This window comes from Lepisma saccharinum, chromosome 16, assembly GCF_977018435.1.
Source record: "Lepisma saccharinum chromosome 16, izLepSacc3.1, whole genome shotgun sequence".
In the NCBI taxonomy this organism is placed as follows: domain Eukaryota; kingdom Metazoa; phylum Arthropoda; class Insecta; order Zygentoma; family Lepismatidae; genus Lepisma; species Lepisma saccharinum.
In genome coordinates this window covers 7,612,330-7,631,569 of record NC_139244.1, presented here as the reverse complement: position 1 = coordinate 7,631,569, position 19,240 = coordinate 7,612,330, and the positions used below count along the sequence as shown (strand labels likewise).

General features: G+C 34.9%; 1 protein-coding gene across 2 annotated transcripts in view; it reads right to left on the bottom strand.

Moving 5' to 3' along the window:
• The window catches only part of LOC146000234 (IDLSRF-like peptide), a 181,039-nt gene extending 162,193 nt beyond the window's left edge, over positions 1-18,846 (bottom strand). The window contains exon 1 of one of the 2 annotated variants that reach the window (XM_083137649.1): positions 18,758-18,846. In XM_083137649.1, coding sequence (XP_082993775.1) covers positions 18,758-18,773 — 16 coding nt within the window. In that variant the 5' untranslated portion in view covers positions 18,774-18,846. The remainder of the gene's footprint in view (positions 1-18,757) is intronic. The other variant, XM_083137648.1, reaches the window with a different exon arrangement.
• Positions 18,847-19,240: the final 394 nt, after the last annotated feature.

Sequence of the window (19,240 nt, the reverse complement as noted above, 5' to 3'; positions counted from 1 at the left end):
TGTTTCTCTAAGGTTTCAGCTATGTAGTTTTTAAACTGTGCTATGGCTTAACTATTGATTTCTTTTTCTGGATGCCATGTTGGTTCTGTGTATTCCTCTTGCTGCTTGAATTTGACTTAGGTTGTTTGCTTTCTTTCTTACATCCTTATTTGTTTATTTGTTCAGTATTTTTTTATTTTTCTTATTTTGCATTAACTAACATATTTTATTTTAACAACAAAATAATTTGCCCTAGTATAAAAACTTCTACTAACAAAAATGTACTATTATAATTTTTAATTTTAGAAAATTGTATTTTTAAAACTTTAATTTTGAAAAATTGATTTTTAATTACTTTAATTTTACATTAACTAACAAATATTACATTAACTAACAAATTTTACATTAACAACAAAATAATTTGCCCTAGTATAAAAACTTCTAGTAACAAAAATGTACTATTATAACTTTTAATTTTAGAAAATTGTATTTTTAAAACTTTAACTTTGAAAAATTGAATTTTAACACACTTTGACTTTAACAATGTACTTTGAATTTTTTATGTAAAAGAATATTAAGAAAAATAAAAAAATACTGAACAAATAAACAAATAAGGATGTAAGAAAGAAAGCAAACAACCTAAGTCAAATTCAAGCAGCAAGAGGAATACACAGAACCAACATGGCATCCAGAAAAAGAAATCAATAGTTAAGCCATAGCACAGTTTAAAAACTACATAGCTGAAACCTTAGAGAAACATAAAACTGCAAACACAATATATCTAGTACATCTACGTAGTACATAAGAAGAGCAAATTAACATCATCAGCAGTAAACCATCATGCAACTTCTACCTGCTGAAACAACTAAGTGAGTATAATTTATCAGAAAAATGCCTACATTTCAGCCTAATTTACCTCTACATTAATAATACTACAAGAATACTAAGGGTTCAAAAGTGAACACTACGAATAATGTTCAGACTAAAGTATAGGGCATCTTGCAAATGATTATTACTCCCTACATCTACAAGTCAATAACAATTATTCTAAATACTACGAACTTGGACAAAATATAGTCAAATACACAACACAAAAAGGAAAATAATTACAAGTAAAACAGCAGACACTCAATATCTCAAAACAATCCGGTAAAAATATTCTACAACAAACTGCCTCATAACATAAAACTGCTAAGTCCCCAAAACATATACAAATACAATCAATAAAAACTACTTGAAATGGGAAAACTGACTACAGTCTCACAGACTTGATGTAAAATAACAGCAAAACTTAGAAGCATGCACAGTCAATAGTGCTCAATTTGCATACAGTTCACATGCAAACTCTCATGAAAAGGTTCAAAACAGTCTCCCAGCTCAGTTCTCATCTATACTTGGACAACAAAATCCTGCAACAAATTCTCAGAAATCCTACCTTTCCTACCCTTGCTTAAATAGCTAAAGTGCAATCTTCATACTAAAATATTGAAAAATGGCATATCTATTTACATAAAAGTGTGAACACACGTGTTTGTCTGCGTGTACTCTTAAATAAATTGATAAAAAAGCAATATAGTTATAAATCAAAGACTATACCTAATAATATTAATTTCAAAATAAGCTGATAGAAAAAGATATAATAACTACAGTATAAGCTTTTAATTTTTGTTAATTACAAAAAAATAAAAGTTAAATACAGTAAATAAACTTGGTCCCTTACATTGAAAAAGGAACATAAATTGAGAGTATTTGAAAATAAAATCCTTAGGAAAATATTTGGACCTAAAACAGATGAGGAGACAGATGAGTGGAGAAGGTTACATAATTTGGAAGTACATAATTTGTATTCATGTCCAGATATTATTAGAATGATTAAATCAAAAAGACTTAGGTGTGTAGATCCTGTGGTACAAATGGGAGAGGAAAGAAGAGTATACAGGATTCTTGTTGGGAAACCTGATGGTAAAAGACCAATAGAAAGACCAAAACAAAGATGGAGGGATAATGTAGAGATGGACCAAAAGGAAATTGGTAGGAAAGGAAAGGAGTATATAGATCTTGCTCAGGACAGGGACAGATGAAAGGCATGTGTTGCTGCAGCCATGAACCTTCGGGTTTAAGAAAGCTAGAGAGTTAGTTACTTATACATTAAATAAGCATAATATTTGAATTGTAAGTAGAGAATATAACAAATGTACAATGCATTGTGCGAAAACTATGTCAACTTTGCATTATAAGCAGCAAATTAAACCAGTTTGCCTTAGAAATACATTTTAAAAATAGCCCAAAATAGCATGCGTAATAGAAAATTAAGAAAACTTTCTGAAGCATAAAAGTACTGACTAGTGCTGAATGAATCAATTACTGTAAAATATTATTCTCTGATTCAAGTAATTTAACTGTAAACATCATCTTTTGTGTGTAAAATATAATTGTTAGTTGAACTGATAAGTACAAATATTAAATTTATACGCCTTGATACACTCTAAATAACATAACTTTGATATATAAATTAGTAACAATTTGTTAAAATTAAGTTAAACTGTAGAATTGTTTTCTTAAATAAATATAAATATAAAGTAAAAATAATAAACAAATAATTCCTTCTTTTCCTATTTAAAAAATGCCAAACAGTGTAAATCAGTTGTTAGTGGCTAAATAACATAAAATTTGAAGGCAGTAACAATATTTTTAAAAAATACTGCTTTTTACCTAACTTTGTAAATTAAATACTAGTACATTTTGTCAAATTATAAATAAAATATACCTATTTATTTGGTATTTGTACTAAAGTGAAGAAAATATTACTAAAACTTGGCTAGTACAGTAAATCTAAGAGTTTTAGCTTTATTTGTCTGTAACTGGATATAATTGTAACTTGTTAATCTCGCCAAACACAATCTTTACCTCAATTTTGGAAGCTAGCTGAACTTTAGCGTTTCGAATTACATATAGTGAAGGCCTCTATAGTGGAAAAATACACCCAGTCTGTAAAAATTTGGAAATGTTGTCTCCTTCTCTGTCGAACCAGACCAAGAGTGTTCTCAAATGTTTCAATATATTTCTTAACATAACTAATTTTTCAAGAAAACAATACCTTGTGCCCAGATAGCTTAGTTGGTATAGCGTTAGGCTTTTAACCTATCTGTCCAGGGTTCGAGTCCCTGTCTGGGCGATTACAATTTTTAAATTTTGTCATCGGATCTTGTGCAGAATGGATATAAAATATGTTTACAGTCTAACAGATTATTATTTATCTTAAAATTTTGCAAATAAGCTTTTGAGTTTCTCAAATATCAGCATCTTTAGCTAACAGTACAGCATAACCAGTATTATTATAATAGAAAAGTTCTGGTGGTAGAACCTACACCTGCTGTAATATCTCTGTGGTATTAACTTACATGCAGCCCATAACTCTTGGGAGTGTTTCTCCTCCGTTACATTTCCTCGCCATTTACCCTTAGCGTCGCGATTAGCCTCAGAAGCAAAAAAAGCGAAATCTTATATTTGTTCTTTTTATATCTCTGAAACCACCTATACTATAGAAATACATTTAATAAATTTTGCAGTCTTCCTGTTTGATCTGTTAAATAAGCCAGTCAATAAAAATATAGTTGCATAGAAAAATCCTGATATAGTTGGATTCTCAAAAATATGTACAATCAGTGTTCTTGATACATTTAGCACCTGAGATAGTATAAATCAAAAATCTAGTTAGTGTTGGCATGTGTGCTTCTGGTACATGTAGTTACTTGAAAAAGCAAATATTGATTGTGTAAAAAATAGCCTCCTTGTGAAACAATGAAAAATTAACATTATATCCTCATAGCATTAGTTGCAACTCCTTCTTGCAGATTAACAAAGCTCTGGCGTGTGGTCCTACGTCACCTATAATCCTTTGTAAGGTTCGTGTTGTCCTATAAATTGTCGATATACATGCTAAGTCCCTAGTTACAGCCTAAGCTTTTAGTTTCAATCAGAGGATTTCAGTGTTCAAATAGTGATTGTAGCCTCGTATAATAAACCAAATGGAAATAACCCAAATGTTGATGCACCCAAAACACCCAGTAATACTTCTAAAATACCTTGAAAAAGGCTATAAGGCTAAATTATTCTTCTAGCATAGAAAAAAATTTAGCAAGTGGACCTATGGTCCATATAGTCAGTCGTCTGAGAACTTCGTCTTGTCCTGTGAATTGTCAATATATTGATAAATGGTTATATTTTTTTAAAATAAAAGAAACAATGTTCGTAAGCGTCCAGTTATGGACCCATCGGGAAAGGGATTTCAGTCTTTATAGACACATCATAATTTTCGTTACACTAAAAATTTGGCTTCGTATAAAAGCAAATAGTTGAAATGATAAACATTTCGTGTACTTTATCCAGTAAGCCTTAGCTAGAAATACAATAACAGCGTTACAGACATAAAAATTAAGCAAGCTTTGATATTCTAGTGGCACATAATAAATATAAAATATCCTTTAAAATACTCTGACAAATAGTTGTGGGTTATCTGAAATCAAAATTTTCAAGCCCTCTCTCCTGCATAAATAGGCTCTAGAATTCACTAAGCCTCAAAATAATATTGGGTACATAAAATAAAAAGCAGATGGAGAGTGATGCTGATCGCATCATCTCCAAACAGCAAAAACAAAAGTATATGGATGGAGCCCTACCTGATATATTTTGGAAACTTTACCTAGTATAAAAGTAACAAAATACTCAGCAAACTCTAAAATAAACAAACTTTCCTACGTAGCAGGCGTAACCGGACCTAAATAAATACATATAGAAATACACAACCAAAAATAGCATAGTGGAAATCAGTAAACCCTAATAATAATAATAATAATAATAATAATAATAATAATATATTCTGTGGCTTACATTTTAGCTAAAAGTACTTTTTTTAGTGTTTTTGAAAAAATTTAAATAAATACTAAACTCTTAAGTTAAAAATTTGTAAATGTATACAAAACAAAATAAATAAAAATTAATACATACCCTGCAAAAAATCAGTAAAAAAGTTGAAAACATCTCTTTGTGCATCCAAAATATAATAACAAATCCTTCCTGACTAGATTAAATTGTGTTATTTGAGTAATATTAAGCCTAAACTTGTAAAATAAAAGGGTAAAACTTGTCAAAACATACTTTTGCATCCAAAATATAATTCAAAACACATCTAAATTGTGTTATTTGAGTGGAAAGAAACCTAAACTTGGAAAAAATCTCTCTCTCTCTCTCTCTCTCTTTCTCTCTCTCTCTCTCTCTCTCTCTCTGTGTGTGTGTGTGATGGTGTGTCTGTGTGTGTGTCTGTGAATGTTTGTGTGTGTGTGTGTGTGTGTCGAAAATGTAACTAAAAATCTTTCCTGAACAGATAGAATTGTGTTATTTGAGTAATAATAAGCCTAAACTTGTGAAATAAACAGATAGAAGTTGGAAAATGCGACTAAAAGTATTTCCTGAACAGATTGAATTGTATTATTTTGGTAATAATAAGCCTAAACTTGTGAAATAAACAGATAGAAATTGAGATCACACACTCTGTGTGTCGAAAATATAACTAAAAATCTTTCCTGAACAGATAGAATTGTGTTATTTGAGTAATAATAAGCCTAAACTTGTGAAATAAACAGATAGAAGTTGAGAACACACACTTTGTGTGTCGAAAATGTATCTAAAAGTCTTTCCTTAATAGTATAAATAGTGTTATTTAGGTTAAAAATAGGTACAAAATTGTAAATAATAAGTTAAAAAGTTGTAAAAAATGTCTTTGCGAGTCCAAAATTTAATAAAAAATGTTGCCTGAATAGTACAAATAGTGTTATTTTGGTAAAAATTAACATAAAGTTGTAAAATAATAAATTAAAAATTGAAAAATGTTTTTTGTGAGTGCAAAATTTAATAAAAAATTTTGCCTGAATAGTACAAATAGTGTTATTTTGGTAATAATAAGCCTAATAAACAGATAGAAGTTGAGAACACACACTTAGTGTGTCGAAAATGTAACTAAAAGTCTTTCCTTAATAGTATAAATAGTGTTATTTAGGTTAAAAATAGGTACAAAATTGTAAATAATAAGTTAAAAAGTTGTAAAAAATGTCTTTGTGAGTGCAAAATTTAATAAAAAATGTTGCTTGAATAGTACAAATAGTGTTATTTTTGTAAAAATAAGGATAAGCTGTGAAAATGTTTGACATAAAGTCAAAATTTGGTAAAAAATAAACTCAAAATTAAGTTAAATAGCACACAGTAACATACATTTACTACCTAAATCAATAATCAAAGGGTCCTAGGTTCGTTACCCCGTGATAAAAGCAAATGGTGAAAACTGTAGGCCCCGTCCCTAATAGCTCTCCCTTCTTCATACTACAGATAAAAAAAAAAAACCTGCGCTAAAGCGTCCTGTGCCTTGGAGGCAAACCTGAGCGGAATATTAATTGGCGGCGGAAACCGCATAGCTTCAGAGATTTGACCCTTGCTGCGCATTCTCAGACATTCTTTGTTGTCTGGTTGAATCCCTCCCCTGCCCTACGGCATTACATACCTTTCTCCTGTTCTTGCGTACTGGTTAACCTTGAAAAAACCGGTTCTGATTGGTCAATCGGGTTCTTTCTTTGTTCTGACGTTGTGACGTCATTTGACCTTGACCGCGCTTCCCCAAAATTCCTTTCTCCTCTACCTGCGCGGAGTTCACCGTCTTCTGTCTAGCGTGTTGCACCACCGTGTTTCATAACATGATGAAATTACTGCATAGTACTAATTAATAATATTACATATCTCGGGTTCGAGTACCGGGACCGTCCCCAATCGTAATTGGACTTGTACCTACACCCATTACCACCGTTCATAGCGGTTCATAAACCATAGAAAACTTATTTTCAATACTATAAACATTAATATTAACATTTTATACATTACATACTTTGCAGTAATGAATATAAAAACATATGCATAGCGTTTAGTACCTCTAATTACCTTCTATATACATATTTTTCATAAAATAAATAATTATATATTCATAAAAAGTTATAAACATGCAAATAAATAAATGTAAAGTATTCTAAGTACATGCTAATGAATTCTAAGTACATGCGAATTAATTAAAACCCGTGCAAATTAGTTATAAGTACATGCGAATAAATTGCGAATATTAAACGCCCGAGGGCACAAACAGTCCTTGGCGCGGTCCTCTTCTACTCTCCTGTAGTCAGCAACATGAGGACTCTATCAGTCCACACTGAAACCATCTCAGATGGATAGAAGGAAAACTCGAACCATATGAGTTTTATCTAGTCTTTATTTAAGTAAGTTGATTTACGTACATGCAGAAACTATGAGCGCGAGACTGAGAAATCGGATTCTTTAGGATTTAGAAACGCGATTACTGTTTTAATTTCTTAGATATCCGACTGAGATCCTTCAAAGGAACTTTGCTCAGTTAAAGATAATTTCCTCCGGGGTGCGAGCGACTCAACACTAGGTCTGGTAACAGATCCACGCAGGAGCGGATGTCAAGAAACCACTAAATTTTACCATGAAATATCTGCGTATTTATACCCGATTTATGTACTCTAGAATCCCTGACTAGTAGGTTATGAAGACAAAATATTTCTTCACTTACATTATAATGTGCAGTATTTACATAAGTTAAGTTTTATAAATAATTCAAAAGGTTTTGATACATCTTTTCCTGTTAACCAATACTTATGCATTGATAAATATAAAATTTAAAACTTCCGCCATTAATTTATTACTTAAAGGTTAGTACATCAAAGTACATCAACATCTTCTGAATTTTGATAGGCGTTCCTTCGATTACGTCATAACATATCCCTTAATTAACAACCTTTAACTTTTCACCTTATACATTTTCTATTTCCTTTTTTATAAATGTTTTAATAATTTTATCAAAATATGCAAGGTGTAACATAGTGAAAGCTTCGGTTTAAGAAGAGATGTGAATTTTGCATAGCTTCCGTTTTCCTTTACTGGATGGGCAAATATGAATTCCATTTCTACATTAGTGGTAGACTTACATCAATTACAGAACTATGCCTAGAATTACACCAATGAGATTGCCGGTGGGTCACATGCCCCTGTTCCGTGAGATGGAATGTTTTCTTTTCTTCCTGACTGAAATTTTATCAAGGCTTTTGCCGGTTAACAAAAAGGTTAAAATTAGAAGTTAAAGGTCATTTGTCACTCTGAGATGGAGTACGAAGCAGTGACAGGGCACTCTGCATTATCTTTTACCTTCTAATTTTAAACCTTTTTAAACCAGTTTATCTTCCCATGTTTTAAACTTTGACTCTCCTTGTCTTAACTCCTGAAGAAGCCACATGATGTGGCCAAAGCTTTAGGAGTTAAAAAACTGAGTATATGTCTAAACAGGACTTCGGCTACTTAGTGAAATGATGACATGAGGTGTATATGCTTTGTGGGTGTATTGATATTGCCAAAATTATGGACATAGTAGGAATGTTGTGAAACACACACGTAACATGATTTTTGTGCTACAAATCAAAATTGTTTTCAACTAAAAGAGGTAATCTGAGAAAATAACATCGATTTTAAGGAAAATAAGGTTAATATAGACTACATTTTTATTTGTCGATACTCGAGAAGTTTCTGAAAAAAAAAACCCTCTCCATATTTTTGTTTGAGCGCTTTGGAAATTCCGCTAGCACATTTCTTCCTACCTGCAGCTTTCCAACAAAGAACATCCCTGTCAACCAGCAGAGCCAATAGATTTATCGATCGCTGACCAATGCGGTGGGAGGTCTAGGGGCGTAAAGCTATTGCCCCCTGCATTGTTAGAATGTCCGCGGTCTGTAATTTCTTGGAATCGTAAGGCGGTTTAGTGCTTTCTCATACCTCGAACTACATAGTTGCAAAGTGGTCGACTTTCAATAAAGAAAGAACGGATAATCTCAGGATTGTGCACGTAATAGGAATGAATAAAGTTCTTACAAGATGGCCATGTATATACAGGGTGTAGCCTTGCAGGAACACAATTATTTAGACCGAAGTTTGGTGGTGAATCCAGATGATCGACTAAGATATAGGTTGCTAACATTAATAAGACATCGTGACATACAACTGTAAAGGAGAAATATTTTTGTCTTAATACACCTCATTAAATCTCTGTGAAATAAGGGAGAAAGATGTAAGGATATTTTTAATGCAATGCAATGATGGATATTCTAGGGGAAAAAATATGGACAAGAGCTGTTATGTTCAAAATAATACAATGAATGAATTAGTTTGATGTCAATATGGTCTGACGTCAGACAACCACACACATATACAGAGCATTCCCTGACATTCGCTACGAGACTCGGCGGCAAATTGCCCGGCATCAGCGCTTGTCTTTCTCTTTACTCTCTTTTAGCTCACGGATGGTGTGCGGATTGTCTTTGTATACTTTATTTCCCCATTTTTCTTTCCACTTTTATTGAGAACTGAACCTGTTACTCTAAACTTTTTTACGAGGTTTAATATAAGCGACTGTCGCGGACCCGTTAACCGGGAAAGACAAGCGCTGATGCCGGGCCGCTTGCCGCCGAGTCTCGTAGTGAATGTCAGGGAATGCTCTGTACAATGGAGAGTCAATTGAAAACCTAAGCTTGTTTTTGTTTCTTATCTTATAGATTTCTGTAGCTATGTAGGGATGCACAAGTTTGCTGCATTTTAGCACAGACCTATTGCTCATCTACATATATCTTCAACTTTGAGTTAGTGCCTCTATACCTCAAGAAGACTTTGGAATCTGTGTGCAGTCATTCATGAGCCCCTGCGAAGGCCTTTCCACCCATCTGCCTGCGAACTGAGGCCATTGTCGAATATTCTCCTCCATCAGTAAACTTGCTGGTGTGGTAAGCATGCATAGAGATATTGAATTTTCATTTGCCGTAAAATTTCTGTACGTTTTAGGCTGACAGAGGGCAGGAAACCACTTCTCTTCACTGGTGCGAGTGAGGCGCCATCTTTAAAATTACAAACATTGCGTTTTGAAGCTCACTTGTTCAGTGTTGCAGCCATGAGATGGTGTTATAAAAAACAGTTGATACGTATACATGTAAATTTGAATAGAAATAAATTTACCAACTCTTAAGAAATCAGATTGCCAACTCATAAGAAAACAGGTTGCCAACTCATAAGAAAACAGGTTGCCAACTCATAAGAAAACAGGAGCTGTATACAATTTGTCATGTAATTTTTGTTTTTTCACTTGACTCATGTAATACGTTTAGCAAAATGGTTTTGGAAAGAATTTTGGATGTGTGGTGCGTGCGGATATAAGAGGACTAAAGAAACGTGCGTTTCGGCTGTTCTTGTCATCATTTGTTTGGCTGATTGAATTGTGTTATTTTACGACGCTCATGTGCCACTTTTGGCAAATCGCGACGATGTAAATGAGTGATGATGCGATGAAATTAATGAAGGGACACTCACCAAGAACACCAAGGTACATGCCGGGATTCGAATCCCGAATCCTTGGCGAGCGTGATAACTGTTTTTGACTCATTCGAACACTAAACAAAACTAACCAATTCAGTATTTTGCAGGAAAATCTATCAATTTAGTATTTCCCTTACAACAAATGGCTCTGGGTTCGATCTCTGGCGAAGACATATTGCACAATGATTCCGGTTCCACTTTAAACTGTAGGTCCAGTCCGGATTAGCCTAAGCGAAAGCGTAAAGTGGACTGAAAATAAACATTGCCAACTTCTCGACAATGTAATGTTTGCTAATTGGTAAGGGAAAGATTAAGACAAAACAGCTAACAAATATCTGTTGTGTACATATTCATGCAGTGAACCTATTTTCATGTACGATACAAGGAAAAATACACACAAAAAATTTCTCGTGTTGTTTCATTCTGCTTTATCTTTTTACCCAGGAGATTCTAGTGACGTCATACGGCGGAAACGTTCCCTTAAATTCTGCTGCGGCTGGCTAAAGAGAGCGTTTCTTGCGAAGCCAAAGACGATCACGGAAAGAAACAGCCCGCACGGGAATCTAAGGTTTGGCGTCACCAAACGAGGTTATCTCACCAGTACTTCTTGCCTCATTACTGTAAGTGCAATTTTACAGGTCTTTAGGGCCACGTCACAGAGCGGGGGAGAATGAGAGATGCTTAATGGCACAGGCATTGTTTCCCTGGCAGCAATTTCGAGGAATTGCAATATTTTCCTTAGAGAAATAGAATTGAAGGAACTATACCGCAGAGGTATACATAGGAAGCTACACAAATAATTAATCTGTTGTGACGTAGAGCAGTGGTTCCCAACCTTCGTGAGCTCGCGGCGAGGCAAATTAGTTTTCTTAAAGTCGATCCCAGATCCCAATAATTTTATTCCTAATATGTACCTATTTTAATAACTTCACTATTAATTAATATGTAGCATTGAAATTTATTATTAATAAATAAGTTATGGCATAATCAAGAGAGTATTAGTTCGATTACGTTCAGGCTTGTTGTCAAATTTAGTTTAAAATAGTTTATAACGACTGATTATGAGCGTAGATCTGGCAACATGGCACTCGGTTGCCATGACAACGGTGCAGCCATCTGTTATCGGAAAATTACAGTAAAATCAGCTTTAGTACTGCCTTAATGAATTTTGTTAGTTTCCTCTGACCAATATCATTAAGTTAATTTGTTAAGTGACGATTTTCATTAGCATGTTCCATTTCGGACGCCGAAAAATTATGATTAGGGCTACGATTTTCATAACTTAGCATATTTTTTTGATGAGGGTGGTGTGTTACCTAAATATATAGAAATTCATATTGTCAAGAAACTAATTGAATTAAAGTGCTCTATAAGGGCACATTTTGGCGTATTTGGCGATTTCTGCGTGATAGAGCATATTTTGATGGACTTTCGGTCATATTCAGCATATTTTCGCCTTTTTAAGAAATATACAGTCGTTTTCGAAGTCGATTCATTCTTACTCCCAGGTTCATTCGAGTTTGTTTTTTTTCTGCAGCAAAATCTTCTTCATTTTCATTTGAAAATGTACAGAAAGTATTCATTGTGGATTGCAACTCAGGGCCTATAAAGTGAACTAAAAATGGTACCAATGTGAAAGTATCTCAGGATTCAGATATTGATGTTTGAAACAGTCCACTTATAAGGGCATATTTTTCAAATTATAGTGCATATTTTGTACAATAAGAGCATATTTCATTTTGCATATTTTGGTGATTTTTATGTCATAAAAATCCTAGCCCTAGTTACTATTAATCAGAATATTTCCACTTAATGAAAATTGCTGCGCGAACAAAATTGACCCTGCTGTCCGTCCGTCAAGCTCCACATTTGGAGGCGGGTTATATCGCTCGGTCGTTCACCATCTCTAGGGCTCGGAAGCTGAAGACTAGGGATGTGCCGAAGCCGATTACAGATGTATGAAAATCGGCCGAAATTGACACATCGGCATCGGTATCGGAATCGGCAAAAATCCGATATTTAAACCGGTACAGATTATACTAGAGTTTTACCTTGTAATAAGTTTCATATTCTAGTTTTGTAAGATTTATTGAAAATTTGGTTATGATTCGTCATTACTGTAGAGCTTTTGTAATAAAATTATTGCAAACTCTCATTCAGAGGATCAACCTAACACAAAATCGAAAATAAAACAGTACATTGCTGAACCAGGATCTGCTGTTGTATTGGAAATTCAAAAACGAGTATTCAAACCTGAAGCAAGTGCTGAGAAAATACTTGAGCATACCTGCTGCATCAGTATTCAGTGATTGAGTGTTCAGTGTTGCTGAACAGATTTGCGATAAGAGAAGAAGTAGGTTATTTCCTGAAGTGCTTCCAAATCTCGTGTTTCTGAAGTTGAATCTGACAGAACAGGAATTCATTTTGCATTTCAAAGAACTGCTTGTGTACTAATGTTTAATCTCTTGAGAATCCATGTTTTTCTTAAAGGTTCACATAACATTTTGTAGATGCAAATGTACATTCGCACTCTTGAGAATATATATGTATAAACATATGATATGCAATACAAATGTACATAGCAAATTTATATTTTTCATGCTGAAAATAACATCCCATTTCTGTTTAATAATCTTATGTATCAGAATCGGTTAAATATCGGCATCGGTATCGGTTCCAAAAATTATCGGTGAGTACATCGGCATCGGTAAATTTTCAGCTTCGTCACATCCCTATTGAAGACCTATCAATTGCCAAAAAAAGGCCTCTAAAAATACCTAAAAATATTAAAAAAAGGACCTAAAAACGAAAAAAAGGACGTCTAAATGTGATCTAAATTAATTAATAACTTCAGTTTTAATTACGTATTTAATGAATAAAAAAATAAAAAATTCTGGTGGTATGGAACACACAGTGCGAAAAAACTATATGAATGAAATGCATCTTATTTCAGTCCAAAAATATTTTTCTCTCGTTTAAGGGATGGTTCAAATATATTTATTTTTCTATTTTTTCATTTCTTTACTACAGAAAGGATGTTTAAGAGGTGATGAACTGATGATGATTCGAATTGAGAATGGGCAGTGAAAACGTACTCGAAAGAAGGTGAAGTTGAAAAAAAAGCCGTTAAGGACAAATAAAACCCACCTTTATCTGGCCTACAATGACCCAAAATGAACATATATTATGTTGGACCTCGTCTACGGACACTAGGGGGAAAAAAACGATTTTTTATCAACTTCCGAGCCTTAACCATCACTATCACGAAAGGACTGTTGTAGCAGTGGAAACTCGAACGAGATGCCATCTTTCTAGATGGTTCCCAGCTCGGGCTGCAAGTCGCAAACTTCAGGAGAAACTCTCTCGGCCCGGTATAATTGACGCCAGGGAACGTACCCGTTGAGATTAGCATCGGTAGAGGGTTATCTATGGACAGAAATCCCGCCTCTTGACTTTATTTTTCTGAATAAACTAGTGAAATTAATTAATTCCCTAAATATTTTCTGTTCTAAAGTTGTTGTTTTTTATTTTTTTCTTCAGAACGGGGCAAGCCCTTCCAGGGACACTCAAATATCAAACTCTCTTCCACGTAGTACACCCTGGACTGCATTTTGTAGACTAACGAGGCTCTGGCGACTGGCACTATGGCCAGTACAATTCTCTGTGCGAGTTGTGTTTTGTGTTGCACATATGCGTTTGTCACTGTCCCTTAATTTATGTCATCTTATCACCATTTCGCAATTATTCAAAAGCAGAAACGCGAAGTAAAAATAAATCAAATCATTCATTCATGTTTTTTAAAACCAATTATGCTCCCAATGCCAAAAAGACAAATCTCAGTAGGAAATGTCGACATTTTTTTACATTTTCCCACTTCTATTTTTATCTCGAAATGAATTAAGTTTTCCATTCGTAAAAAAGTTCCCTTAGATTACAATGTGATGGTCAAATATCTAACACGATATGCCCGACCCTGTGGCCGAGTGGTTAGCACATCGCGCTGCGAACGCCAAGGGTCCCGGGTTCGAATCCTGGTCGGGCTTCGTTGTTTGTGAATGTCCATTCATCAATTTCATCATTTCATCACTCATCCCCATCTTCGCAAATTAGCCAAGAGGCACAATACGCGAAGTAAAATAAACTAAATCAATCAATCAAATCTAACACGATATAAACTATCGCCATTGGTTCGTCCGCTAAACAATCTAACCAATAAACTAGCGACATGCCAAATTTGTCTAATATCCGCGGATCATATCGTTGTTGTGAAGTACTGACTAATTTCTGCTGACGAAATGTGGCACGGTTAGGCAAAACGACACCCATCAAATTATTTGTACCTGAAAAATGCTTTAATAAATTAAATAATTGTTTTTATTTCTTGTATATATGAGATAATACGGCAACGAATACAGATGTCTGTAGCTCTGTAAATGACAACTCGCCTAAAAGTTTAAGTGAATGAAATAATATTTTGTTTGCAAAGCAGGCACAAAAAAATATAAAAATGGCGCCCAACTTGGGGCATATCCGAAATCAATACAAATGTGAAACAGGAATCGTATGGCTTTTGTGCTGCTATATCCGGCGTCACAGAGATGCATATTTCCAGCAAATAGTGCTCTGAATAATGCGATTACAACAACCTTTAACCTTTTGTCCAGATGGCTTGAAAGGACGAATGATCAAATTTAATTAGAACATGTCACTGAAATATTGTCAGTCTAGTTGGAATACTTTATCAATACATTTGTTTGTAAATTATGTATGGCTATTTTTTTTTTTTAAAAAAAACAGCATTTCACAACGTTGAACTAAATGGACTAATTAGTCTCTCTAGTTTAGGGACAGTAAAAACATTGTTGTACTTTCTATTGGATTCTAGATTGAATTCTAGTCGTTTTATTATATTTTTAATGAGCACCAGTGACAATTTCTGTGAAGCGCGTTAACTGGCAGTCCTAAACCTGAAGTTTTATTCTCATTCATTTGTCCGGATCACAATGGCGTGCCAAGGAGTTGGGGTTGGTGGGGGTCATAACCCCCCCCCCAGTATTCCTTAAAGAAGAACGTCAAAAACAGGTAAAGATGGCAAGATGAGGGCTGACTACTAGAAAAAAGTATACGTAATCAATTTTAGAAAATCCTCGGTACACCACTGTCGGATCCTAACAAGATCATTGCCACTTCCCTTCAGGTGAGGTGTATTTTTTAGGGAGCTGACTTAGAATTTCACCTAAAATTAAAAGTTTTCATTATAATATTAATAAAATGTTTGTGAAGATGTCCATTAGTTGTATTAATTATTGAGCAAATCCATGAAAAGTGGGAATATTGGGATTTTTAAATTAAACATATTATTTTTAGTTTAACACATTTAAATATATCAAATATTGACCCAACGATTTTATTGCTTAACCTTAGTTATTAGCGTATCTATTTGGTATTGAACTTGAATTTGTAGATTTAAAACGAGACTACACACGCGTCGCAGCAAATGACAATGTGTAAGACGACTGTGTCCAATTCGAAGCAGAGATAAAAATGACCTCTTCCCGACGAGAGGGACGATAGGAAGCTCGTTTCTCGTTACGACATCCCACTCTTCCTGCCAGTATCAAGAAGGGAGCAACGAAAGACATTCTACATGTCACTAGCTGGCATAAGGTGGACGAGAACATCGCCGTCTGCATTTGTAGACTTGGAGGCAGCATCGGCTGCTTCGTTTCCCTTCATGTCCACGTGACTAAGGATCCAGCTGAATGTATTACGTGCAAAAGAGGTTGATATTTAAGTTTCCTAATAGAAGGTCGCCCCTTGCACCCGACCAATAGAATAGTAAATCACATAAGAAAAATATAACTGACTATGATGATAATATCGAACAACAAGAGTGAAACTTTAATAAAACGTATTAGAGAATGGAGGACAATTTGATTCCCAGACTTTCGAAAAAATATGTGATACTGAACCTACATCTTGCATTACATCAAAGCAACTACCTACGCATAAGGAAAGTACTCTCAAAATAATCCGAATGTAGTTTACAAACTAATAGTTGTCTCATTCGTGGAGTACGTATCGAATTTTTCCCTCGGGGAAAATTAGTATCGGCAGATAACCCTTTCATTTCTTACCGTTCTAATGGAATAACACTGACATGGAATACGTATATCCCGCGGATGTGTTTACAGCACGACGATGCGAGTTCTCATTTTCCCTTCGTTCGCTGTTTACCTCCATCGGGAGAACTTCTCCTTTCGCAACGGAGTAGAAATATCTGAGTTTAATTAATGCATGCTTCCAGATAAACAACGTGGAATTCCCTCAAGGATTTTGCCGGAAAACAAGAAAACTCCTCACTATTGCTATCTGGTTTGATAAACGGAAAAGTTCTGGAAGCTCAAGGGCTGGCAACTTGCGAGTTAATGAGCATAGAGGTTGCAACTCAAAAGCTTAACGAGCTCCTTACGAATTGGGGGGGGGATGGCTGACGTAGGCACAAAGCCTAAAGAAAAGTGCCGATGTACAGGATGTGACAAAGTTAAATGGTTTCTTGTTACTTGGAACTATATATCTTGGAACTTCCCTTCCTGTTAAAATGTCCTCATTGAAAACGCTTTGTTAATAGTTTTCTCTCATTTTTAAGCGACTTGAATAGATATAGAAATAAAATGAGCATGAGAAAGATTAAAACAATCCACCACTGACTAGCAAACATCCACCATTTGTCCGTTGATCAAGTAGTATGCATGCAGACGAGCCAATCAGAGGCAACGGAAATTCATTGGTTGATGAGATGACGTCAGCGTGGAAGAACGTAGGATTTTCAAACTTATGAAAATATGACTATTCTCAAGGAGCTTTCAGACCGAAGCGACAGACGACAAGCGACACGGGACCCTTCAGTCTAAAGCAAAACATTCACACCGGAGCAACACGATTCACGCCATTGAGAAAACGGGCCAGTCCTGAGGGATCGCTTCCTAGTGACGCGCGTCGCTTGTCGCGTGTTACTTCAGTCTGAGAGCTCCCTTTGGGAGACGTTCGTCGGCACGTATGCCCATTTTGCACCCTTTTAAGCATACAAGGAAAAATCCTCTTTATCAAAAAACCTTACCTTCAAATTTTAAAAAAGGGTGTAAAGAACTCTTTAACTTTCTATTTTAGGCAAGTGGACCTGCATGAAAATACTTTAATCCGGCCCTACTGGACAACCAGAGTCTATTATTTGGATACTTAAATAGACTTATGCGTTATGCCATTGCAGGAACATTTTACATGTAACAAATCTGCTCAAGAACAGTTGGCAACACTGATGAAAAACTAACAACTGTTTCGCCATCACCGGAAGAAGCCGGATCAAGGATTTGGTTCTACGATTTCCTCATTCACGTCACTTCTTGAAGTTCGTATTTGTTGGTCTTCTTGAGATATCATTTCTCTTTCCCTTTTGCTGTTTATTTGATTTCTTTGCTCTGCAGAAGTAAACAAAAAAAGTTTTCCTTCTTAAGCAGACGTGAAAATTGATATCCTTGTTTCAAGTTTGATTTCAATGCTTGCCTCTGTAACAATATTAAATTTGACTTATTTCTCGACAAGAGCTATCATGTTGTGCATGATATGCTTCGGCGCGTACCTCAAAGAGCGAACATTTTACATTTGTATGTACAATAATTATTTTGATATTTGTTTTTGTTAAATATACGTACTTGATTTAGATTTAGGGGGCACGACACCACTTTACCCTATTTGAATCTGTCATGATGTACTGCCTCGCTTAAAACTCGTCGTGGGAAGTCGAACAACAGAATGAGCACTCAAATGTCCATGCCTATGGTGGTATTTGAGGCTCTATAGAAGAACTAAGTGCACAGAAAAATACATAACACCACAGAGGAGGCGTCAGAACGTCGTTAACCTACAAGAATGCATTTCCAGAGTGTGGAAGAAAAAGTTCACAATCGGTTGCTTTTCCAAGCGACCATCACCCTAATTAAGTAGAGTTTTCATTAAAAGTTTTGCAATTATGCGATTTTATTACAGTTTGAAATGTATTCGCAAACATTGCTGTGACGCAAATAGAAAATAACGGTGGCATACATCTACAAAAACGTCTACATTACACCTGCTTCAAAACTCACTATTCCTTTAGCAGTATTCTGTCACGCTGTTAAACAGAGAAGATTCAGACTTCAAAAAAATGTGCAAGGGCAAAGAATCTATCGCATTTATACATCTATTCCTGAACAGCGCATGCCTATTGGCCAGCCAGTGAGTAAATAAGGTTATAAATCAATTTCCTTACCTTTCCTGGACGTCATTCACGATACCTGCTCTCAAAAATCTAGGTCAAAAGGCACGAATGTGTGTGTGATCATCGAAGTTTCCTGCGCGTTGCCAACCTAGCAGAAAAGATAATGACGGAGGTTTGAAAGAGATGTGGACGACTTTAGCTTACATGGTATGATAGATATCAGTAAAGTGGAACTTGAAAACATCAGGTACAACGAGATTTTGGTGTGAACAAATGTAACATTCAACAAAACTGTACCGCATTAACTCACCTCGGAACAGCGATTAGGATAAGAATTGCGAATACATACACTGGCACACACATGATGAAGAAAAGTACTAGTTACAAGAAATATCAGCTTATGGTATTAATTAAACATACAGAAGTATTAAAATTAGCTTACACAGTATTAACACATAAAGAATCTGTTTATGAAGGGAAGTCAGCGACACGAAATTCATTCATTCATTCATACTTTATTGGTTGTAGCTGTTA